Here is a 26,721-nt window from a genome sequence, read left to right on the forward strand (position 1 = left end):
TTCCCTCGCATCATACCTCACTGGCCAAACCGCCAATGAACACACACAGGCCAGGGCCTGAACCAATCACTGGCGACAGGAACAGTGGTGCCACCCTGAGTCAGACCGACCTGCGGGTCCACCTCTCAGACCGCAATTACCCGGGGGAGGCAGGTGGGTTAGGGAACATTATCGGGGTGCTGTCAGAAAGAAGGAGGTGTCTCCTCAGTACATACACCCGTACAACTGATGTGCACAAACAGGTTTTAGAAAGTTGACACAGAGCAGGGACGAGGGTGCTGAGCAGCTTATTTCTTCGGCTTCCTTTACACATCTCAGTATTGTTACAATTCTTACAATGATTATGGGTTACATTTTTTTTAAAGTTTTTATTTATTTTTTAGTAATCTCTATACCCAACATGGGGCTCGAACCCACAACCCTGAGATCAAGAGTTGCAGGGCTCCCTTGACTGAGCCCGCCAGGTACCCCTATGTGTTACATCTAAACTGCGGTTTGTTTTCTGTAATGCTAGTTACACATATTGCTGGTACGTGAACTGATTCACATTGTAAGAAGTTCAAGTGTAAGTAAAGGTCAAATCCTTCCTCCCTGCAACCCAGACCCACAGCCTTCCCTGGAGGTAACACTGGTTAGCAGCACGAAGTGTGCCCTTTCAGCCCATACAAAGGTATGCTGATTTAATAACGGTGCACGCCGTATATGTGTGAGAACATATATATGGAAAAGAATTACATGTATATAAATAACACAGTTTTGTTTTGTGGGTTTCAAATGGCAACACACCATATGCTGTTACACAGTCTTTTCTCACTCTACTGTGTGATTTCAAGATCTCTCCGCTCTAGTACACACAGATCTACCTCTTTCCTAGGCAATCGCATCCAGCGCTTGAAATGTGCCACCCTTTATCTGTTGACCTCCTGACGAAGCCAGGTCACTTTGATGCTGCAATAAGGGTTCTTGTACAGGCCTCCTGGAGTGAACATGCGTTTCTCTCAGGTAGGCTTAAACTTTTTTGTTTGTTTAAGAGTTCCAGTTGTTCCATGTCTTTAACAAAACATGGCATAGACTATCTTTTTAGTTTAGTCATTCTGGTGCGTAAGTGGTTTTAGTTTGCACTTCCCTCATAGTTGATGAAGTGGAACACCTTTCATATGTTTATGGCCTGTCAAATATACCTTTTCATGAACTCTGCTCAAGTCTTTTGTCCAGTTTTCTTTTAGGCCATACATCTTTTTTGGGGAGTTTTATAAAAGTTGGGGTTTTTTAAAAAAATAACTCTAGAGAGGAGTCTTTTGTCCTAGATATGTATTTAAGAAATCTGAAATAGGTTCTCCCACTTTGTGAATTGCTTTTCCATTCTCTTAATGGTGCCTTTTAATAAACAGAAGTTCATTTTTTTTTTTTTTAAGATTTAGTTGAGAGAGAGTAGGAGTGCGTGCACAAGCAGCGGAACCTGACGCAGGCTCGATCTCACCACCCTAAGATCACAACCTGGGCTGAAATCAAGAGTTGGAGGCTCAACCGACTGAGCCACCCAGGGGCCCCTTTTTATTTATTTTTTAAATTATTTATTTAAGTAATGTCTACACCCAACATGGCGCTTGAACTCACATCCCCGAGATCAAGAGTCACATGCTCTCTGGACTGAGCCAGCCAAGCACCCCCAGAAATTCTTTATTTTAATAAAGTCTAATTTATTAATTTTTCACTATGGTTGGTGACTTAAGTCGTATCTAATTTTAATAGTTTCAATAAATAAATGATAAAACTTCAATAAAACTTAAAAATTTAGTAAAGTCAAATGTATCAATATTTTTCATTATGGGTAGCGCTTTTTATTTTTTCATTTTTATAAAAATTTTTATTTTATTTATTTTTAACATTTAATTGCATGTATTTGTTTCTATGGTTTCAGCAGCAAAACTGATCAAACTTGGTCAAGTCTGATCAATTATACAAACATATAAAGATTTCTCAAGAGTGATCTCCCTGAAAGCAAGGGAGTGGGGGGTGGGCATTACTTTAATTAGGCCTTCATATTCTAAAGCCTGACCCTAGAAATCACAGATGAATTTAACTCAGAAGAGACTGAGGTACTGGCTGGCACTTTTTAAGTCCTGATTAAGACCCGAGGCCAAAAAGATGTTCTAGAGGCACCAAAGAGAGGCTTGGCTAAGGCCTTGGGCCTTTAAAAAAAAAAAAAAGAAAGAAAAGAAAGACCTTCTATATTTTCCTTTAAAAGGTTTATGGTTAACTTTTCACATTCAGATCCATATCCACCTGGAAATGATTTCTACATATAATATGTAGTGTAGATATCAAAAAGCAAAACTATGGACTAACAGTATAAGCATATTTTATTTTGATTGATATCATTTAAAACAGCTGGACCAACAACTTATGATTCCACTAGCAATGTGAGAGTTCTCATTTCCCCATTTGCCTTTATCTCATTATCGAACTTTTTTTTTTAATCTGAGCGTTTGCTTTTTATTTTCTTGCTCAGCCTTTCTTTGGGATTGCACAAAATTTATATATTAATTTTGGAAGAACTGACATCTATTCAGTATTAATCCTTCACTCTGGGGACATGGTATTTTCTCTCCGTTTATTCAGGTTTTCTTTTGTGTTCTTAGTCATTCTTTCTTCCACTTCCCGCCTCCATACACATGCTACCTTTTTTGTATGTTTATTGGGTTTTAGGTTATCTCTTCCTATTTTTTGTTGTTGCTGTTAGAAAAATGCATCCTACAGCATTACACATTCAGACTGGTCATTGCTAATGGATAAGACTTACTGACTGTTCTGTATGAATCTCATATCTGAATCTGGTCATCTTACTGAACTTGGAATTTTACTTAAGAGTTTTCACTTGATTTTAGTCTACATGATCACATTCCTACACAAGAAAACATAAGAAAGATGGGCAGAGAAAAAAAGACACTGAGATACATATCAAATTGTTATCTTCAGGAGACGGAACTAAGTGGTACTGAGAGATGCCTTTCACTTCTTACTCTAGATACGTCCTGGCCTGTAATAATTAACTGACAGTAGACTGATCTCTTCTCTAAACACAGTCTAAAGTAGCTGATTCAGTGATAATTCTTCTTAAAGAACATTGAAAATACTCTCAGCTTATGTGCTCTTTGACTTCATGACAAGATGCCATCTTGCTTAATTACGAATAGTACCTTGTTATTTTCATGAAATTTAAAGAAACAGATACATAACCATGGCTGAATACGAAGGAACATTTTATTACTACAGATCAAAGCCCACCTGTTTTTTGTAAATTTTCAGTTGTTCTTCGAAATGGGCACAGAAATAGGCAACAGTGTCCTTTTCACCTACAAAGAAGTGATACAAAATCTATTTTTCCTTCTAATGTTTGAGACAGAAATTAGTGTTTATTCCATCTTTACTTTTACGTTTCAATACTTTGACAACCAAATGTAACTAAGATGGTCCAAAACCAGGATTTTAAAATAAAATGCAAAGTCAAAGATCTCGGATTCCTTTTTTCCCAATCAGACTGAACCGAACTACATCGGAAGCGCACGCTGTGAAGCTAGGATGTTTATTGTTCATGCATCCGGCCTGTTGTTAGAAAGGGTTCCATGTAGTTCATAATAAGAAACCACAAACCCTCCTACAAATATGAATATTAAAAACTGAAGGTTTACTGGATTCTCACAAATACATATTGAGTTTTGAGAGAAAAATATTCTGTAAACAATTTTTAAAATCAACCTCACTGAGTAATCTGATTAGACTGACATGACCTAGCTATTCCAGTGCTAGCATTAAAATACTGGAAGAAATTAAATCCTCAATATTTAAAACAACAACAAACTTTTCACAGTGAGACATCTAAGTAAAGGCATCTTATCTGGTTTTTTGTAGATGCCGTCTTCAGATATTTCCTGCTTTTATCAATATTGGCTACATTTACCCTTTTCCAAAAGTAATCATTTAAGAAAGTATTCACCAAGGAAACAACGGTTTAAAATCTGTGAAATAAGCTATATTTTACTCTATTGTTAGGGAATTTGTTATTTTTAAATAACTTACTTCGATTGTCAACAATCATTATTCTTCTTGCAAATACTCTATCACTATTAAATTTCACCATGCATTATTGTTTTAAATGAAGTATCTAGCCCAGGAAATCCAAATCTATAAAGTACCTAATATTAAAAAAATATTCTCTCTGAAATCATCATTTGCAAACCGAGTAACTGACAGGCTTACTTTTGTCCAGTCGGGGTCGTGGATTATATCGATACCCAACCTGGCTCCAAAAGACAGGCACGGAGCCTCGTGTTTGAATAAATGACAAAGTATGATTATGAACATGAATCAACTGCTCAGTTTCCACATAATTTGCAACATTCCCATTTTTATCCACTCCTCTCCGTTTATAACGCATTCCTAAAAGACAATGAAAACAGAAAACAGCAACATAAAAAAGAGCATGTAGGCTGATCAGATATGCTTCTTAACCAAGTACGTGTTTCAGGACAGCTTGAAGGCTCTAATGTGCAAGAGCCAGCCAGAACGGTAACAACTTCCCCAAAACTCATCACTATATGCATCATTGTTTTTTCAAAGTTGAAGTGAAGATACTTTCTGTGAACTGAAAGGGAAGGGTTTTCCCAAGGGTGCTCGCACTCAGGAAGGATTTATTACCGTGATGCAGGCTGTCAGTGGGAACAATGGTATTTAGAAGCATATCCCAAGTGACTCTCTTCTCTTCTCCATATATATACCTTCTTCTCTTCCTGCTTTTGTTAACTTTCCCCCTTCACCTCCCTCCAGAAATTGGTCCCCAATTACATCACACTATTTAGAGTCACTGAGCACTTTGAAACCAATTATGTTTCCAAATCCATTATTGTCATTAGCATTTCAACACATCTGCAGCTTTACCATCCTCGTCTGAATTTAACTAGCACACGATTTCAGCCCTCTACTCACCTGCTCTGTGCCTACTTCGGCGTGAAATGAGAGCCACTAGAAATCGTGGGTGCATGTCATCGACACAGGTGGACTCCTGGGGAGGGGTCTCTGGGCTGCTTTTCTCATCATCAGATGATTCATTATAATTAACCACAAGTTCTTCAATCTGCACGAAACCTTGGATGATGGGGATAATCCAAAAGTCCACGTCTGGTGTCTGAAAACAATACAAGCATCGTGCTGTTTCTCTTCTGTACAAGCACAGCTGCTTGCTTCAACCCAGACAGAAGCCAGCCCATGTTTGTGAGTTTCCTAGAAGCAGAAACCTTCTATTTTTTAACCATGTTTCCTGCTTACTGGAGGATGGCAGGAAGGAGGGAGGGAAAAGGACAAAGGGAAGAGCCTTTCCCTTTCTCTATGGTGATCAATTCAAAAGCAGCTGCCTGAGGGGCACCTGGCTGACTTGGCTGATAGAGCACATGATACTTGATCTCAGGGTTGTGAGTTCAAGCCCCACGTTGGGTGTAGAGATTTCTTTAAAGAAAAAAAAAAAAGCTGCCTGAGAGGGTCCTCAGCAGAGAAGCCACACTGCTTGGGTAACAAATTCAAGCTCCACCACTTACTCAGGTAAATCACTTAACCTCACCATGCCTCCACGTCCTGATTTGAGAAATAGGAGAAACTGTTACCGCATTAGGCTGTGTGAATGAGTAAAATGTATAAAGGGTTTGACTTAGCTCCTGCCTTATCCTAAGAATTCAACAAATGTAGCTATTGTGATTATTCCCGTTGGCACAGGAAAAAAAAAAAAACCCACAATGTACAGGTTGATTTTTAACTCCCCATTGCATCAAGGCTTTAACAGAATACAACCAACTCTGATTACCTTATTATGAGCACAGAAGACTGACTCTATTTCCTAGTTTATTTTATTTTATAAGATTTTATTTATTTATTTGACAGAGAGAGACAGCCAGCGAGAGAGGGAACACAAGCAGGGGGAGTGGGAGAGGAAGAAGCAGGCTCCCAGCGGAGGAGCCTGATGTGGGGCTCAATCCCATAACTCCGGGATCACACCCTGAGCCGAAGGCAGACGCTTAACGACTGAGCCTATTTTCTAGTTTAGAAAAAAAAAAAACTTGCCTTGCCGAGCTAAAATCCACATAGTGAACAAACCGAACCAAAACAAAACAAAAAATCCTTTCCATGAGTATCTTATCTTACAAAGTCACCCAACATAATTAGGAGAGTATTAATTACACTTAGACCTGTCCCCTTCTGTGCCTTGCAGGCTAAGAATACTCCAATTTCCCAGTTGACTGTCTGCAACAAAGGGTAAGAAGCGCTCCAGGCCATTGTTCTCTCTCTTTCTGCTGCATCTTCACAATTGTAGCCAGCCTTAACCTCGCATGACCTTCAAACCCACCGCATCGACCTTCAAACCCACCTCATCGTCCACAGCCACATAAGCCAGGACCTGTCGCATGGTTTTGTTTTATGGAGCACGCAGATAGGATCTTCGGAACGTGGTTAGAATTGAAAATTGTGAAGTGAAGGGTCTATTTGCCTTCATTATTCTTACCACCACCCTCATTATTTGTATTTTTGTTCTAACAATCATGCAAAACTCAACAGGAAAAGAGAAATGTACAGTGAATCGTCAGTTTCAGTGGTAATTCCAAGTGTCTGACAAAAACTCTACCAAACATATTAGAACTCAGTATGTCAGCAAACAGCAAAAATTCACATTATAGTCACCTTTATTTTTCTCCCCGTCACTGAATTTCAGTGGTCATAGTTTGATCAGCCTCATAAAAAGAGGCAAGAACATGTTCAAGCCTCATTCTCAACAGAGGCATGATAGCGATCGAGTGGTAGACACAGCTGAAGTCAAGTCATTTACTAACCACCGCCAAGGGGGGGGAGAGAGAAAGGAGAAAAAGGTTTGAAATTTTTGAAAACTTAGTGAAAAGATAATATGTTACCCATTCGGCTGTCTGCCCACTTTGTGTCCAGAACAGTACCTGGCACATAGCAAGCCTTCTATACATATTTGTGGACTGAATGAATTGTCCTCGGACAGTCCTAATTCTTTGACATATGTGACAGAGTAAAGGACACAGTAACCATTCAACTGGAAGGAACCTCATGCAATAATCCCCCCACATTCCCTATCTTCCCTGATTCAAGTACTGGCAGGACTGGAATGTCCTTCGAGATTTGTCTCCTCCAGTTCCCAGATGAGGAGACAGGAAAGTTAAATGACCGGTATCATTAAAGGGGAACTGTGCTTCAACATTTCCAATGAGTACAAACAAAACCTCTCTTTCATAGGAACTCTATGACATTAGTTCTGCAGCCTTCAATTACTTCTATCCTACGGGAACCTGCTAAAAAGCTAGGCCTGCGGTGAGGCAGTGGAGCTGTAAATTGCCCTAAATAACGCCTTGGCTTTCCCAGCTAAATGATTCCCGTTCTAGAGGGGAAAACATTTTAGTGAGATTTTTTAAATTAAAAAAACACACACACACAACTTTTTTAAGTAGGTTGCACACCAACGTGGGACTCGAACTCCCAACCCCGAGATCAAGGGTCACGTGCTCTACCAACTGACCCACCCAGGCACCCCACTTCAGTGAGATTTTTAATTCATTTTAATGTAATTTTAAAATATTTGCTTAGCAATTATAACTCCTTAGGCTATTTTAGAAACAATTACTCACACCAATCTCAGTAAGATCTTGTATCATATATTTATTCCAAAAAAAGCGGTCATCAACCTGGAAAAGGCAGAGAAGGAAGAATTCAGAAACATGTTGTGAGTTTTACTACAGAAGCCAGATGGGTCCGTAAACAGTTCTGCTCTGAGCTATGAGAGAAGTACCTTCTGCCAGAGGGGACGGGGGTCCTTCTCCCCAGCGCTTTGCCTCTGTACCGAATTGGTTAGGTCATAGGTCAAGCTGTAGTAAAAGGACTCTGAGTCCATGAACATCTTCAGCAACTCCTCAAGTAGTCTCCTCTCCAACTTCTCCTTTTCTTTACTTTCCTTAACCTGTAAGAAATCAGTCTACTATTACTGCAGGAATTCAATGGATGGCGTCATGTGGATAATACCCAACTTCCTAGGAGAGAAGTGAAAATAATCTCAAGGACCACGCCCAGATAGTGCTTTCATAGGATGAGCAGTTTGAAAACAAGTTTACTGGGAAGAAAATTACCCTTCAACTTAAAACTAATCAAAGATGAATTCCAAGCCCATATCAATTAAACTCTTACTTTCTTTTTATTAGGAGCAGACACATTGGACTTAATATGTGTAAAGGTCTTCAGTAGAAACTTTGAGTCATCGGGAGATGGTACAATCTTCTCTGGTTTGTTAATTCCAAAGTGATGCTTCTTACAGAGCTAAATAATTAGGAAGAGAAAGAAAATTCATTGTTATTATATCGGCTTGTTAAATGTTCAGGTATGAGTGCAGAAGGGGCTGCTACTGCTCATGCACGTTGGTCAAAAGAAAACCTCAAGCCTCATTCATAAAATGACCAAGTAGACAACTGATCTTAGAAAGCATAGCTGTGGTTTCAAGGATTAGAAAGCTACCGTAGAGGATAAGCAAAGAATATAGGACAGGATATCCTTAGGATTTAGGGGCAGGAAATTCAGGTTAGGGTCATAATTACGGTAGATTCTTACCCAATACAACTGAAGAATAAAATGCTCTGGTTAGGGCTTATTAATGCTTTGAAAATCAGCATCTAAGGTAAAAAATATTGCAAAATACACATTTGCTATGCTCCAGGGGCATTACTTTACAGCTCTCTGTGCTATTCATTCCTGCTAGTTAACGGAGTGTTTCAGTTGAGAAGATGTCAAGAGTCTGATCTATTGGAAATCTTAAAAGCTGGACATTTCAATCACTCTTTCTCCTCCCATCCTCACACACATTAATGGAAACAGCATGACAACATACTCTTTGGGACCACAGATTCGTTAAATCTGAAGAAGCAGTAAGTAGAGGCTGCAGGAAATGTGTAGTCCAACTGACAAAGATGAGGAAGAGGATGGGAACACGTTGAGAAGGGCACAGGGGTTCTAAAGAAGGCTACCTGGTTAAAGTCAAAGGTTTTATATATAATTTCGTGCAGCTCAACACACAAAGCAAATATTCTGAAAGGTACACAAAGATTCTATTAATCATATGCAGACTAACTGCATTTTTTTCAACACACGGGTTGTATTACTACACTAAGTGGTAGGCTCTCATTAAGAACAGTTACTAAATGCCTATTATAATTGGTGTCTTACTTACTAAATAATTATTACTAGATGATAAACAGGATAAAAAAACCTTAATGAGAAGAAAAAAAGCTCGTTCAAACTTTGATTATAAATTGAATAAAAAGGGGAAGGCATTCCTGTTCTATGAAATTTGGAAGTGGACAATTCTGTCAGTTATCCCTCAATAAAGCTGGGGGGAAACTGAAGTGGAGACTGATAATTGGACTGTATTCAGACATAACGGAATCTTACAGACCTTACGCCTTTTCAAAATTACAGCTACCAAAACCTCTATTCACATGGTTTTGCAACCTGATTACAACTTAATGCCGCTCCTGCTCTACCGGTGAACACAAGGGGACTAAAGATGAAGTCACTCACAGCCGTCCTGCCAAAACTGAGCTAACGATTTCCCAGAAAGTAAGTCAAACTAACAAGATCTCAAGCTGATAGGGAAGGTGAGAAGAACCAAGCAAGAGGACACTGCTCCAGCAGCTCTCTCCTCCCCGCCCTGCACGGGGCACCTCCCATCAGCATAGAAACACACTGATGTATCTTTCCTCTTACACCTTCACTTGATGCCTCTTCCTCTGCCAGCTAGTGTCCTATTCCTCTGTACTCCTCACTGCGCGCGACCCTTACTACTCCCCTACACTGCCATCTTCATTGTGACCAATGGCCTCCACTTTGCTAAAAGCCCAATGGTGGACTCTTGGTCCTTATCTTAACCTCTCACGAGCATCTGACACAGTTCACTACTCCCTCATCCTCTCTGATACACTGTACACTTGGCTCTCACTGGTCTCCCTTATCTCTTTTACTGGTTCCTTTCCAACCATTTGACTTCTTAATGTCTTGGCCACCACAAGGTTCAGTTCTTGACCCTCTTCTCCATCTACATTCACTCCCTCAGTGATTTCACCCAATCTCATGGATTCAGATATCTTCTATATGCCAACTTCTCCTTCCCAAATGGATATTTCCAGCCCAGCTCCCTCCCAAAATTATAGATTCACAAATCCCAACATTTCTGTTTGAATTTCTACCAGGCATCTCAAACTCAACATGTCCAAAACCAGAAGCTCATCTTCCCTCCACTGCCTTCACCTCCTACCACCTTCCTCCCCTTGCTTACTCTGCTGCATCCCCACTGGCCTCCTTGCTGCTCCTCAGCACGTCAGGAATGCTTCCACCTTGGGGGGGGGGGCGGACACTTTGTCCTAGCTGTCCTCTCTGCCCACACACCCTCTCCCCAGACGACCTGCCACAATCTCCACCCCGGGCACTCCCCCCACCCCCTTTACTCTGCCTGACTTTTATTTCCCATAGCATATATTACTTCCCAACATACTACATAATTATTATGCTGATATTTATTGTCTGTCCTCCCCCTATTATAATGGAAGCTCTATAATGGCAGACATGTTTGTTTTGTTGACTCCTGTATCTCCAGTGCCTTAGTAGTACCTGGCATGGGAGGTCTCAATAAATATTTGCTAAATGAATGAATAATCTCTGATGCTGAAATATACATGGGAACCTCCAGATTCCTATGTGGGGCATGCATATAAGTAGTCCTGTGAAAAGGTCACTCCCCATCTTTCATGAATATATCCTATACACCCCCATCTTCATTGGTACAGAATCACTGGAGCAGTAGAAAAGCAGTTTTCTTTCTTAAAGATTTTATTTATTTGAGAGAGAGAGAGCGAGAGAGCACGAGCGGGGGGAATGGGAGAAGCAGGTGCCCCGCTGAGCAGGAAGCCTGACGTGGGGCTCGATCCCAGGACCCCTGGGGTCATAACCTGCGTCGAAGGCAGACACTTAACCAACTGAGCCACCCCGGTGCCCTGAGAAGCAGTCTAAAAAGAGGCTCTCCCCTTAGTCCCCTGCCTCTGCTTGCGACACTGAGCAACTGTTGGTTAGCAATTTTTATATAGAATGTTAGAATGTTATATAGAATGTTAATTATCTGGTCATATTAACAACACTCTTAAAGAAATTGAAAATATGCCCAAACCTAGTTACAGATTGTTGCAATTTTAATTTCTAAAACATGATATTATGCATTTGTCAGACAGCTATTCCTTAAGAGTATCCAAGCCAGCAAAATTTCCCGCAGGAAAGTTTCAAAGCTGACGCTCAAGACCTAGCTATTCTCAAGTAGCCTTGAAGCGCCCATCTCGTCTGCACCCAGGCACTCCTCGCTCTCGGCAGGAGAGTGCTGTGTCCCCTCTAGGACCAGGACCTTCCCTTCACTCATTCCTCTCTCCTCTGTTCCTACCATCTTTTAACACTGTTCGAGTTTACCAGAACATGTATTTTTTTAATCCATTCCCCAACCCTAGAATCGCCTATGAGTTAGCAGGGTACAAATGGTGTCACAGTCACTTGTGAGAACACGGTCTGATTGGGGTAGGTCAGAGAGGGAAAGCCTAATGGGACCACTTAGGCAGAGTAAAACGACCTCCTCAACTGCAAAGAGGATAAGCCTTATCTCTGAGAACAGGACGCTAACAATTACTCCTGTGGTCTCTTCCTCTGGTCCCCACAACTCTGGGCTCTTCCTCCGCCTCTGACTGCTCCTTCTCGGTCTTCTTTGTTGGCCTTTCTGTCTCTAAAGACGGTGGTGTCTCCCAACGTTCTGCCCTTAGCTTTCTTCCCCTTCTTCATGCAGTCTAGAAAACACTGTCCTCTCTTCATTTTAACAACTACTGGTATGTTTAGCCACACATTGCTAATGCCACTCTTTGGCTCTGAGTTCATGATATAAAAATATAACATCTCCCAGCTACTGACACACTAGTCTCTCAAATTCAGCATCCCCAAAACTGATCAACATTTGTTTCCCAAATCTTGTTCTTCCTCTGGTTGCCCTATCTCACCGATGGCACCATCTACTAGATCCCTTAAGCAAGAAACCAAGTGGTCATTTTCCATTTTTCTCCCCTAGTATCTCTCCTATCCACCCCAACTACCTCATGCTGATTGCTAGTGTGTTCATTCAGATCCTTATCTTTTGCCCAGATCAGTATTTCTCAAGGCAGGTGCCACTAGCTTAACCGACAGGAGAATTCCTTATGCATGATCATCCCACACAGAGCAGACAACCTAACAAGCTTCCTCTCATGAGCTGGGGAGTTGCACTCCAGCACCAGACTTCCAGCACTAAGTATGGTTCCAGGCCCCCATCTCCCCTGCAGCCCTTTTAAGTTCCCTTTACTGTGCAGGAGCCAAATCTCCCGTTCCCACTGCGATTCTAGACCCAGAACCCAGGAGGCCTAGAGTATCAGTTCAATCTAACACCCATGTAGGGTCCATGAAGATGCTGCTTCTCTCTAGGCCTGGCAATGTCTTTTGCTTTTTTCCTTTCTCTTAAAAAAAAAAAAAAAAAATCTATCCCCTTCCTGGGCTTGGAACACAGCCCGATCTCAATATCCCTTAACTCCTTACCTACAACCCCCAAATCTAAAAATCTCTGAAACCTGCAAGTTCATTTTTTAAGTTCGTTACAAATTCATTTGATGGCCCAATATGCTTCGAACAGATATGAGGCTACTAATAGCCATCCTTTATATCCCTTAGTATGAATATTCCTATGATTCGTCAGGAAATATTCATGTGCTGTATTACGGGGTAAGGCCCAGACTCACTGGATGTAGATGGAATACATGGAATAGCCTTTTGAAAACCCCCAAAATTGAATTCTAAGATAAATATGGCCCCCAATTTTCCCGATAAGGACTGTGATCTGTATAGCAGATCGCAATACCATCTTAATCTGGAAGTCTATTTCTGTCTCTTAAAACCAATTTTTCTAAATAGAGATTTAAATTTACTTTAAACAATTCAATAAATATTTTAGAATATTCCACGTAGTTACCTTTAGAAAAGCATAGACCGCTATCATTTTTTAAAGGGTTACATTTATTTTAAAGCAGGCTACCATTTTTTTTGTTTTTATTACAATCACCCAGTGTTCATCACAAGTACATTCTTTAATCTTAAAAGGATTAAGTTTAGTCCTACTAAAAAACAAGGAGAGAGAAAATAACTTCTTAGGATCACATCCAGTCTAAAGATGCTTTGTTTAGACAGAGCTCTTGGTATTACAAAATACAGTGTTGATAGTGGGATCACCTTCCCTCTTTCCAGAGGCCCAGCCAGTTCTGTGCAGTGTGTGCTTAGGCCCTTATCACAACTTTGATACGCACGATCTCAAAAAGAAAACCACCACAAGCACCATGATGCTCCCCTAGTTCTTCTATCACTCTAGCAACTTACGTTTCACAACCAAGATTAAGGGATGTTGCTGGTGCTGTTTAAGAAAAGGAAAATAAAATAATTTTACTTTAAAAGTTGGTATCTATGGCCATCTGGAGCTAAAATTTTAAACAGATGTCTAAAGGGAAACCAAATATGGAAAATGATACAGTTATCTATTAAGGCAATGAGATACAGCAAATAAGATATGCAGACGTGGGACAGAAGCCTATAAAACTTTAAAGGATGTTTTCTCAAAAGAAAGAACATCTATGTTCTCATCTCTTTGAACCCCACGATGCTGCATAACTTTGTATAGATCATTTTTTTTTAAATGGCACACTCCTTTGAAAAACAGTCTGGCAGGTCCTCAAAAGGTTAAACATAGAGTTACCATATGACCCAGCAATTCCTCTCCTAGATGGATGCCGTAGAGGGGGGCGAAAACAAGTGTCCACCAAAAACTTGTGCACGAATGTTCACAGAATTCTTCAGCACAGCCAAAAAGTGAAAACAATCAAATAGCCATCAACTGATGAATGGATTGATAAAATGCAACGGATCCATACAGTGGGATGAAAAGGAATCAGGTACGCTATATACGAACAACCAGAATGCACCTTGAAAACACTGTGCTAAGTAAAAGGGAGCCAGTCACAAAAGGCCACATGTTGTAGGATCCATTTATAAATAGTGCTCAGAAGAGGCAAATTTAGAGAGACAGAAAGTAGATGAGAGGCTGCTTAGGACTGAGGGAGCTGGGGTTTGGAGAGAAATGAGGAGTGACTGCCAATGAGCACGGGGTTTCTTCGTGGAGAACATACGTGCGTATGTTCTAAAGCGATTGTAGTGATGGTCACGAAACTGAATATACTGAAAGCCATGGAATTATATGCTGCAAATGGGTGTGAATTGTATAATATGTGAATTATTTATTTTTTTTAATTGGCAAACAAGCCTTGTACTTGAGGTAAAAAGGCAACCAAGACAGAAAACTAGAAAATCTCCTAATTCCAGACTCTGGAATAAGACTGTTTCTGCTCCAATTACAGAAGACAGACTAGGCCCTAGCAAATCTGAGGCAGTGATCACACTAAGGAGCCCGAGGGCCCTGCTGGGCAAGGGTGAGAACACTGAAAGCAGCCAAATTAGAAAGATGTAGAAAGAAATGTAAGACTCTGTTTTGTTTAAAAAAATCTTTTCATGTGCATAAGTATGTTTATGAAAAATAAGAGGAGTTAAACAGGAAAAAAAGTTAAAATGCAAAAAATGAAAAGTATTCTGAAAATTTAAAAGTAACATTGTTCCTTCAAAGAGCTTGGGGCAAATGGAAATAACCATTAAAACCCACTAGAACATGGACAATGATCATTTCTAAGTAGTGGGGTTTTTTTCCCTTCTCATTTACAATTTACTACACCAAAAAAAAAAAATCAAAATAACAAAAATTATCAAGCTTCTATAACCTTTTAAATAGATTTATATGGAAATTGAAATAAAGATCCCAAAGATTTAAATTAATGTGTCAGAAAATAAGCAATTCACGATTTCAACAGCCTTCTTTGCCTTTCCTCCTATTGTTCACTGTTGGAAAGTGCGTCTACCACAAAACAGGACTAAAAGAAGGGGGAAAGGCTTAAGTGCAAATTTCTAACTTGATACTCTCTTGAGAGAAAGGTATGCCAAACTATTCACTAAAATTAGGGATCTGGAAATATTTTCTCTATGTCATGTTTACCCCCAATCAACAAGGATCATTATGTATTTTCAACTCTTAACATGAACCACACCCTTAATGCCCCCTGCTAAGCCCTGTAGCTTATAGGGTCCAACAGTGCTGTAAAAATATTCAACTGTCTCACGGGAGGGAAATCATTTAAAGATAATCTGTTTTACTTGAGAGTACAAGACAGAAAAAAAGGAAAAATGTGAAAAATGAAAAACTTCTTAAAATTTTCGTAATATTCACATTTTTGTGTTTAAAAATTCCATGTAAATGTCATTTTCTAACAGCCCCCACCCCAGCTTTATCCAACAGTCAGCTACTAATCTCAAAAATGTTACAGATTGGTGGGCAAAAGGGCATCAGAAAACCTCCCTGAAAAATCCAACACGGGTCCCAAGCTTTTCTGGGTGAGGAGCGACAGTACATTACCCCAGGGCTGGGAGTGCAAATGTGCAGACTGATGACTGACAGGTGGATTAAGTGCTAGACAAGCTGGTCGTCTGCTCTAAATCTAACTACCAGGGTCCCCACGCTTAATGCTCAGACCAGAATGCCAGCCCAAGGGGTGCCCCCCCTCAAGACAAAGATTGGCGACAGAAAGCCACGCTGATCTTTCAATTTGTCAGCAACGCTATCCAAAGACACTGATGACAGATTTATTGGTTTAGTAAACTAACAAAACTTTTGCTAGTCTGGCTGCTCTTCCCTACAATAAAATGCAAATAAAAACTACAAAGACCTGCTTTTAATAGGCCCAATTGCTATCTAAGGAATTTGTCTCTGGATCAGCAATAATGAATAATGTTCTAACTTTAGTACCAATAAAGGGGAATATGAAGTACTCTCCTCTTTTTTTGATTCCTGTAATAAAGAGAATATCAGGGTCCTCTTAAATTCGTGTTTTTTTAAGATTTTATTTATTTATTTGAGAGACAGACCGAGGGCAGGAGCAGGGGGAGAGGCAGAGGGAGAGGGAGAAGCAGACTCCCCACTGAGCAGGGAGCCCAAAGTGGGGCTTGATCCCAGGACCCTGAGATCATGACCTGAGCCAAAGGCTTAACTGACTGAGCCACCTAGGCGCCCCCTCTTAAATTCATTTCAGTGTTGGTTTCTTAAAATTAGATTGTCAAACTACCAGTAAAATATGAAGCATAAAAATAGCTACATTTTTACTTATTTTTTAAAACAATTTTTTTTTTAAAGATTTTATTTATTTATTTGACAGAGATAGAGACAGCCAGCGAGAGAGGGAACACAAGCAGGGGGAGCGGGAGAGGAAGAAGCAGGCTCATAGCAGAAGAGCCTGATGTGGGGCTCAATCCCATAACGCCGGGATCACGCCCTGAGCCAAAGGCAGGCGCTTAACCGCTGTGCCACCCAGGTGCCCCTACTTATTTTTTAAAACAATTTAACCCTGTCCCCAAACTTCCTCCCCAAGAACCCAGTCTGAAAAAACACGTATAGAATTGTGGGGCAGTGGGTGCTATGTTGCCTGTTACCTGCTGTTTAGTAAACAGCGAGGCAACTCAGCAGAGTGATACAGGACCAGATGGCCTGAGCCCAGGTCCAGACCCCACATTTCCCAGCTGTGACTTAACTCTTGCCAAGCCTCCTTTCTTCATCCGTACAGTGTGGAGCCAACAGAGCTTACCTTATAGCGTGGTCTGAGGGATTAAATGTGATAGCCCACGTAACTTTCAGGGCCTCCCACATCACACACCGATCAAGATAGCCCAGGGCTGGGGCGCCTGGGCAGCTTAGCTGGCTGAGCAGCTGACCATTGATTTCGGCTCAGGTCATGATCTTGCGGTCATGGGATCGAGCCCCATGTTGGGCTCCCCACTCAGCACAGAGTCTGCTTGAGATTCTTTCTCTCTCTCTCTCCCCCTCTGCACCACCCCCACGCTCGTTCTCTCTCCAAAATAAATAAATAAATCATAAAAAAAAAAAAAAAAAAAGATAGCCAAGGACTAGGGCGGAGTGATGATACCCCTAATGCCATTATCCGCACCAACAGCAAACACGATACGAATGCTTTCCTGGGTTACTTCTACCAGGTGGCAGGCAGTACAGCGTGGTAAAAAAATACTGGCCCTGGAAAATCTCATTATTTTGGCCTTAAGTCCCTCTATTATAGGCTTGGTTCCCTCCTGAAAAATTAAAAGATTGCACTAGATCGGTGGTTTCTTTCTTTTAAACAACAACAAACAAACAAACAAACAAACTTTAAAATAAATTACAAAAGAAATATATGCTTGAAAAATTTCAATAAATAGAGGTAAAAAAGCATATAGAGTAAGTCAAATCTCACCTTCTTGACTACCCTCTCTCTCTCCCCCAAATCAGGAGTTTTCAAACTGTACTTTGCAGAGTCCTAGGGCTCCCCAGAAGCAGAAAGTGGCTTTCCAGTAGCGGCCACGTGGGCGGGGGGCCCAAGGATCCCCTCCCCCGCATCACCACCTCACCCAAAGCAGCCCTGCCTTCATGCATCTGATATACTAGATTTCAGATTGTGAAACAAAGTTTCCATTACTAAAGTGAAGTTTGAAAGCCACAGGATTAAACTACTTTAAAAATATTATCCAGCTCTAAAATTATGATTTTGGTCTATTAAACCAAATCCTCCTATTTGTTATTATATTTATATTAAGTTTCCATAAAATTTCCTAAGACTTCCCACCTTACCTCTAGCTCAAGATCCTGAGGTTCCATCTCAGAAAGTGACAGCACAGCAATTTTGGTAATTTTACAGACCTCATGGTCTCCTGGAAGTTTGCCCACCAACGCTTTCTGCCGAATTAAAATAAGCCACCATGGAAGATCTGAAAGAGAAAAGTCACACCAATGTCTGGTATCTGTAAAGGGCTACTGTCCCGGCAAGCTGAAGACAAATAATCTAACAACAAAATATACATTGCTATAACCCTTTAAAGTAAAGCACATGACAAAGATATATAAATGGCCTTCCATATGTGAAAAGATGTTCAATCTCACTTATAATTAGAGAAATGTGAACTAAAATGCAGTGATACCATTTTCATCCATCAGATCGGGGAAAATACGGAGGTATGACAGCACGTTCCCTAACCAGGCTGTGGGGACACAGGCATGTCATACAGTGCTAGCAGGAATAAAAACAGATACAACTTTTCTGGAGGGAAATTTAGTGATACCTAATAATAAAACATAAGCACTTACTTTTAACTTACTAATCCCACTCTTGTGAGTTTACCCTGAAGATACACAACCAACCCAGAAGTATGTACACTAAAGTGTATTCATTGCCGCAGTTTGTAATTGCAAAATACTGGAAACGACTTGATTGTCCAGATATAGGAGAATGGCTGAATAAACCAGGACACATCCACTCTGTGGAGTACTATGCAGACGTAAAAAAGAATCAGGCATGGTCTAGGAACTGACAAGGAATAATTTCTTGATATATTACATGTATAAACCGGATATATTTATAGAACAAGGAGATAATAAAATCATATAATAATTTATATTATCAAATCAAAGCACAAAAGAATATCTACAGTGTGCCACCCTTTATGTTAGAAAGAAGATCTGAGGGGTGCCTAGGTGGTTCAGCCAGTTAAGTGCCAGACTCTTGATTTCGGTCCAGGCTGTGATCTCTGGGTTGTGAGGTGGAGCCCCCGTAGGTCAGGCTCAGTGCTCAGCAGGGCGTCTGCTTGTGATTCTCTCTTCCTTTCCCTCTGCCCCTCCCCCCACACACGGGGCTTGCTCGCTCTCTAAAATGAAAAAATAAATCTTAAAAAAAAAAGATATGAGAAAATATACATACATCTGCAAATTTACACAAAAAATAAGAGCAATGAATTAGAAATTAATGAGACTGGTTATCTGCAGAGGGTAGGAAGAAACAGGATGGAAGAAGGGGGATCAGGGGACATGACAGTTCTCTGAGTATATCCTTTTGTATAGTTCTGACTCTTAGAACCATGGTGATGTTTCACATCTCCTCAAAAATAAAGACATAGTTCCTTTCAACCAGAATGTGGGGCGGGGGGGGGGGGGGAGGGGACAACTCAAAACAAAGTGCAAACAGCAACTCAACTCTGCTTGGAATGGACAATGTAACCACACTGCTAGAGAAAAACTCACGTAAATAACTCTGGAAAACAGTATTTTTTAAGGATAAAGACAAAAAGAACTGTATGTAATACTGTACTCTGGTTAGGGAATTTGCTGGAAGGGTATGATTTAGCAATTCCAAAACTACGTTATGTATACACCAGCACTGAGCAAATAATCTATTAAGAAGAATGGGGGGGGGCCATATATGGTAAAACGAACTAAAGAAATCTTCAATAAACACAAGAAAAAAGGAAAGAAAACACCCAGAGGCCCAACAATTATCTTTCCAATCCACATTTTTACTTTTCACAAAAGATTTTTAATTAAATGAGAAATGGTCTATGAAAGACAGCATGCAAATGCAATTTTTCAGTTTATAAAGTTACACCCTTAAAAAAGACTACCTAATTAGCACCAAAAATAATTGAAATAGTGTTTCAGTAATTTCTTGTGGAAAACCAATGTGATGGGTATATATTCACCATATGAAAAACGTTCTTCAAAGAGATACACAGTATTTCATTTTCCCCCAAATATCAATCAACTCTCATTTTAGGGATTGTGCTTTGAAGATATGCTTTAGGCATTTCATAAATGCAAGAGTTTGGAAGAGTTTCATAATTCTTTATAAAGAAGGGTGAAAATTTACTCCAAAGTTTCAAGGGTTTTATAGGCCATTTCATTATTCATTATCATTAAACATTAACCAAGGACCGACCTTGGGCTAGGGAGTATTTCAGGCATGGATCAAGACCGTTTATCAAGCACCTGTCATATAATAAATGGAACACATAATAAATAAAGCACATAACATGATACTTGTTCTTCAGAAGGGTAGGAGTTGGCAACAAACAACATACTGTTCAACGTCAATACATTTTGTATTTTGTTGAATAAAACAAAATCCTTACCATAGGTCTCCTAACCTCACAGGAATAATTTCTATTTTACGCTGAACAAATTACAGTGTTGGCAGCTAACCAGACAAGACAACACTACGAAGACCTTTTCCTACTTTATGACTTCTTGCTAGAGTTGACTTTGGATACATGTCATATTAACATTGCATATCATGATTTTAATAAATCACAGCAATGAAAAACACAATGTGCATAGACAAATGCAATAAACATCTTTCCAATAAACCATCTAATGGCACAGTGCCAAAATATAAAAATACTAAACTTCGAACAGAGGTTTCACTCCATACATCAACTCACTTGGGAAACCAAAAGGCATCTTTTTTTTCCCCCCACAAAAACACTGATACTATCAATACTGAAATACAACTTACGAATTCAAATACACTTTAAAATGAAATATTCATTTTTTGAGTTTAGTTAGCCACTTCAACAGAAAAAATGTGGTAAAATGGAGGTGCTTTTTAAAAATATATTTATTATGGACTGAAGTTCAATAGATCTGGGAAGTTAGAATGAAGATTAAATCCAAGAAAATATAATGTACATGATCAAACAAGAGAGAAAGAATCTGCAAATAGCAGCCTTCCCTTTTTAGGGAGGCTTTAATGTTCTGGACTTTGAGGTCAGAATTCAGACTTGAATTTTATTTTAATTTTTTTTAAGATTTTATTTATTTATTTGACAGAGAGAGACAGCCAGCGAGAGAGGGAACACAAGCAGGGGGAGTGGGAGAGGAAGAAGCAGGCTCATAGCGGAGGAGCCTGATGTGGGGCTCGATCCCATAACGCCGGGATCACGCCCTGAGCCGAAGGCAGACGCTTAACCGCTGTGCCACCCAGGCGCCCCCAGACTTGAATTTTAGCTCACCACTTTTTTTTTTTTTTAAGAGATCTTACTTGAGAGAGAGAGCATGCGTGAGCAAGCATGGAGAGTAGAGGCAGAGGGAGAAAAGAATCCCAGGCAGACTCCACACTGAACACAGACCTGACACGAGGCTCAATCCCAGGATCCTGAGATCTTGACCTGAGCCAAAACCAAGAGTCGGACACTTAACCGACTGAGCCAAGCACCCCTAACTCACCACTTTTTTACCCTGTACTTGGCAGCACAATACTTGACTGACTTCTTGGTTTTCTCATTGTGGAATGGGAAAAAACTGCCTGCTGCAGAGAGCAGCTATAAGGATTAAATAATTTTTGTAATTCATGTGATTGTTACTAAGAGTGAATCGTTTATCAGGTGGCAAAACATCCTATAAAGCTATGATAAATAAAACAATGGGGTACTGGTATAGGAACGGTCCCATGAATACCAGAGTAGCACAGAGCAGACAGAAACAGACCCATGTAATATGGGCACCTAGCACATGATGATAAAGACAGAGCAAAGAGTGTGTCATGGAAGTGCTGGAGCACATACTGAAGCATTTGTGGATAAACAGGTTCTCTGGAGTCTGCTTTGAAATAATTTAGCAGCTGGGAGTGTGGGGACCATGGACTAAAAAAATGTCTTTTTCATAGCTGACTTCTAACCAGATCTACGAACTGCATTGGGTTAATTGCTCTCTTAAGTCTTTTAACCTCCTGTCTGTTTCCAGTCTCACACACTGATCAAAAAGAAAACATGAAAAGTAAAAATAAGGGAATAGATATCGACTAATTATAATCAAAGTAAGTTGGGATAGAAAATGTTTTGGAATTAGTGCTGATGGCTGTACAACCTTGAGAATATACACTTTTAAAAGGCTGATACTTTTACGGCACGTGAATTACATATCAATTTTTTTTAAAGATTTTATTTATTTATTTGACAGAGAGAGAGGCAGCCAGCGAGAGAAGGAATACAAGCAGGGGGAGTGGGAGAGGAAGAAGCAGGCTCCCAGCGGAGGAGCCTGATGTGGGACTCGATCCCAGGACTCAGGGATCACGCCCTGGGCCGAAGGCAGACGCTTAACGACTGAACCACCCAGGCGCCCCGACATATCAATTTTTTAAAGCTCCTTCTTAAAAAAAAAAAAAAAAAAAAAAAAAAAAAAAAAAACCCAGAACTTGTTAGGGGTTTTAACCTAGTGAAGCAGAGAATAAAAAACTAAAAAGCATATTTTCTGTCAAAGACAAAGGTAAAGCTAGGACAGCCTACTCATTTTTTTATTCTAAGATTTTATTTATTTATTTGACAGAGAGAGAGAAAGCCAGCGAGAGAGGGAACACAAGCAGGGGGAGTGGGAGAGGAAGAAACAGGCTCCCAGCGGAGGAGCCCAATGTGGGGCTCAATCCCATGACACCGGGATCACGCCCTGAGCCGAAGGCAGACGCTTAACCGCTGTGCCACCCAGGTGCCCCATAATTCTTGAACAACATCAACACTACTCCAAACAGCTACCTCTTTTCACTAGCGTTCAAAAAACTAATTGAAATTATCACAATGGAGGGGCACCTGGGCGGCTCAGTCGGTCGAGCGTCTGCCTTCGGCTCAGTTTGTGGTCCTGGGGGCCTGGGGTGGAGCCCTTCTCCCACTCCCTTTGCCACTCTATCTCCAGGCATAATCACTAGCTCCAGAAAACAAAGGAAAACAAAAAAACCACATGGAAAACAATAGCAATGTCTATTCTATAGTTATTTTGCTTTAGGTGAAACAGCACATAACAACCCTGGAAGCCTGGAAAGTCTGGCGAGAATGAGCATGTTAGTAACAGCGTTAAATGACTCAAAATATATGTTTTATAGTTTGAGCTTTAAGACAAGAAAAATGTGGAAGTATCGGGCACTAGTGTTTAGCAGTCCCAGGATGCATCAGGCATAATTCTGTAATTAAATTTTTAAAAGCACCAAGGCAGGCTATTGTATTAATTTATATCACTCACCAGGGGGTAAAAAACAAAACTTGGCTCAAATAAAGCTGCCACGTTGAGATGCGGATGTGTGTGGAACCAAGGGTCCAAGGAAACTTAGGCTAGCAAGGTCCTTTGGCATAAAGATGTTCTTTCACCCTTTTAAACACATTACAGTGGGAGAAAAAGTCAGTTTTGTAACCCTGGCTCCTCCAGGAAGAGACAGACAAGGAATTCTGACTTCCCAGCGAGATAAGAAAATGGATTAGGAAAGCAGTATCTTAAAAAGCATGACCAGTAGGGCAAACTAAAACAATAGTCCTGGAAAAGAGTCAATTGCTTGCTCTATGTAAGAAGTGACTCATTTAAAAGGGGATAAACCATTGTGGAATAAAGATTTTCGTCTAAAATTTTTTTCATCCAATTTCAGAAAAAAATGCTTTTAGAGAGACACTCATGACCTCACCTCCTGGAAGTATTCCATCTACGCGTTTCTCAACACGGCTATCCATCCTCCTGACATAAAGAAAAGATAAGCATTTGATCCAACGATGAGTGTCCAGCAACCCTTTTTATTTTTATTAATGTTAATTTTACAGGGAATATATGAATACATTCTATTGGCTTAAAAATGTAAATGCTAATGGCTAAAATAAAGTTCCCTTTGATCATTATTCCCCATTCCACGGATATTCTTTAAATCAAATCCAAACCCCACTTTGTAAGAGCAATTGGTTATCATTTTGGCATTAGTCCTTTTAATCTTACTTGAAGGCTTAAAAAGGACTTAAAAAAAAAAACAATTTACCTTAATTTTTCATACGAAACATTCAAATGCACACTGATTTACCGAGAACTTTTCTTTGTGGATGAGCCACTGATGGGTGGTGCTGTTTATTCTTTTTCTTCTTAATGCAGCTTTATTTAGTATTTCCAGAGTATTCAATTCAGCTTCCTTTAGCACTTAGACTTAATGGGCTTATTTACTATTTAAATTATGTGATTACAATAATGAGTTAAATAGATATAAACAGGTTTGGGAACAAACACAATCCACAACGATCCACCAGGAGAGAGGGAGCTTCCTACCCGGTCCCCCACCAGCCACCAGCTTTCAGCCTCCAGGGCATCCAGGGCACCCCCCAACAGGCTTTGCAGAGAGGCAGTGGGGCATGTTGGTTAATCTGGTAAATAGGTTAAGTGAGATTCAATGAAAAGAGCTCCTGAAAGAAATACATACATATTCGTATGTGCCAGACAATTGAAGTGAATGAAATCTTTGTGTGAAAAAGATTTTGCTTTCTTATTTTCTTTTCTTCTGGCTCACCTTTTCCAAAGACTGGCTCTGATTTGAACTGGTCCAGTAGATTTTTTTGTTAAGACTTTATTTTTTTGAGAGAGAGAGAAAAAAAACAAAGCATTTTATGGCATATAACCATAACTTACTTTGTAGGTTCTGTTTTCACTGCTCTTTCGGACACTCTCCACTTTCTCTGTATTTCTCTATAACCATTCATGTTAGGACGAAAGGCAAAAATAAAGAGAGAAGGGGAGTCTGCTGTTGACTCTCAGGCATTTACCTCCTTTAGCTTGTCCCCAAAGAGCAGACTATATTCCTGAGGACAGAGCACGCCCTGTATCTCTCCTGATTCCACTTCTCAGAGGAGAGGGTAGGAAACGGCCAACCAGAGAGCACCTGCTGCCTTAATACGGTCCATCGTGAATGGAGGGGCCGGCACAGTGGAGTTTGGAACTATGGCCACATGTGAATCCAGAGACAAGTGGACACCTATCCTTCAAAGTTGTTTGTAACTTAATATTCAAATACAGATATTTAACTTCTTGAAGGGCTTCTACAGTTGATGCCTCAGGAAGGGGTCTGCGTTCCCACTACACATATTGGAGGATAGAAACATGTTGGCAAAGAAGGAAAACGAGAATTAGGAAAGGGGATTACAGTTGGCTCACATTTCCTTTCTTCTGTGTCAAACCGACATTAAGAATACTTATGTGTAGGGGCGCCTGGGTGGCACAGCGGTTAAGCGTCTGCCTTCGGCTCAGGGCGTGATCCCGGCATTATGGGATCGAGCCCCACATCAGGCTCCTCCACTATGAGCCTGCTTCTTCCTCTCCCACTCCCCCTGCTTGTTCCCTCTCTCGCTGGCTGTCTCTGTCTCTGTCAAATAAATAAATAAAATCTTAAAAAAAAAAAAAAAAGAATACTTATGTGTAGGATGCCTGGGTGGCTCAGGTCATGATCCCAGGGTCCTGGGATCAAGCCTCGTGTTGGGCTCCCGTTTCCCCAGGAGTCTCTTCTCCCTCTGCCCCTCCCTCCGTTCATGCTCTAAGTAAAATCTTCTTTAAAAATACGTGTTTCTCTGCCATTTCAAATGGACAGTCTTGAACCAATTTCAGTCAAATGACTCCTTGCTCTTTATATATTTTGAAGTTATGTTCGGGTGCGTACAAATTGAAAATTGTTATGCCTTTCTGGCAACCTAAGCCTTTTGTTATTATTGAACTGTATACCCCTCTATGCTTGCCTTAAAGTCTGCTTTGATATTAGTACAGCTGCATCAGTTTTCAGGAGGTTAGCGTTTACAAGATTTATTTTTTCTATCCTTTTACTTTCAACCATTCTTTATACATAAACCTAAGGTGTTTGTCTTGAGAGAAGCTTATAGATGGATTTGACTGTTCTTCCAGTATGAAAAGCTCTGTGCTTTAACAGGGTATTAAATCCATTCATATGTAATTATTGGTATATTTAGAAATCAATCTACTGTCTTATTATTTGTCCTAACCGTTCTATATATTTAATTCTCTTTTTTGGGATTTTTAAAATTATTATTCTATGTCCTTCTTATCCACATTTTACAATCTTTTATTATTTTGTTAGTGGTTATATCAAGAGGATGATTACAAGAACCCTGACTTGCAGAAGCCTATGTGTTTTAGGGTTTTTTTTTTTGTTTTTTTTTGTTTTGTTTTTACCAGTTTTACTAATTTCTGGTCAGTGAAAGGACCTTAGAACAGGAACCCCCGTCAACTCCCTATCGTTTCTATTGTTGTGTATTTAAATCTATATTGATTTTAACTCCACATAAAGCCACATTCCTTTAAGTTTACCAACTTATTTACGTTTTCCGTGGATCTCCATCCCTTCCCATGCTCCCATGGAGAGTCATTTACATTTTGCCTGAAGAACTCTCTTTAGTATTTCTTTTTAGTGCGGATACTACTGGTAGCAAATTCTCTCAGCTTTGGTTTGTCTCAAAATGTCTTTATTTTCCTTAAATTTTAAAGGTACAAAAGTACCACACAGGCACTTTGACAATATCAGTCGCTCACTGTCTTTCGGTTTCCACTGTTTCTATCAAGGCTCACTACATGCTTCTGAATTTAATGTGCACTTTTTCTTTGTCTGTTTTCAGGGTGTTTTCTTTGTCTTCAGTTTTCATAGTTTCATTATGAGGCACCGAAGTGTGGTTTTCTTTATACTTTTCCCCTTGTGGTTCAAAGTACTTCTTAAAGCTCTGACTTGTATTTATAATTGGTTTTGGAAAATTCTTGGCTATTATCTCTTCAAGTACTGCTAGTCTGTTGCTGTCAAAAACACACTAACTAGTTTC

The 26,721-nt window shown here is 40.1% G+C and overlaps 1 protein-coding gene across 5 annotated transcripts in view; it reads right to left on the reverse strand.

The window, feature by feature from the left end:
* The window catches only part of INPP5F (inositol polyphosphate-5-phosphatase F), an 83,815-nt gene that overhangs the window by 27,796 nt on the left and 29,298 nt on the right, over window positions 1-26,721 (reverse strand). For 3 of the 5 annotated variants that reach the window (XM_026494259.4, XM_044382196.3, XM_044382195.3), the window contains 7 exons: window positions 17,921-18,057; window positions 8,245-8,373; window positions 7,853-8,020; window positions 7,692-7,748; window positions 4,987-5,185; window positions 4,261-4,440; window positions 3,289-3,356 (listed from right to left, as the gene is read on the reverse strand). In XM_026494259.4, coding sequence (XP_026350044.2) covers window positions 3,289-3,356; window positions 4,261-4,440; window positions 4,987-5,185; window positions 7,692-7,748; window positions 7,853-8,020; window positions 8,245-8,373; window positions 17,921-18,057 — 938 coding nt within the window. Of the gene's footprint in view, window positions 1-3,288; window positions 3,357-4,260; window positions 4,441-4,986; window positions 5,186-7,691; window positions 7,749-7,852; window positions 8,021-8,244; window positions 8,374-17,920; window positions 18,058-23,555; window positions 23,606-26,721 lie in introns of those variants that run through there. The other 2 variants (XM_044382194.3, XM_048218879.2) reach the window with 2 other exon arrangements.

The sequence above is a fragment of the Ursus arctos genome, unplaced genomic scaffold (genome assembly GCF_023065955.2).
Source record: "Ursus arctos isolate Adak ecotype North America unplaced genomic scaffold, UrsArc2.0 scaffold_7, whole genome shotgun sequence".
In the NCBI taxonomy this organism is placed as follows: Eukaryota; Metazoa; Chordata; class Mammalia; order Carnivora; family Ursidae; genus Ursus; species Ursus arctos.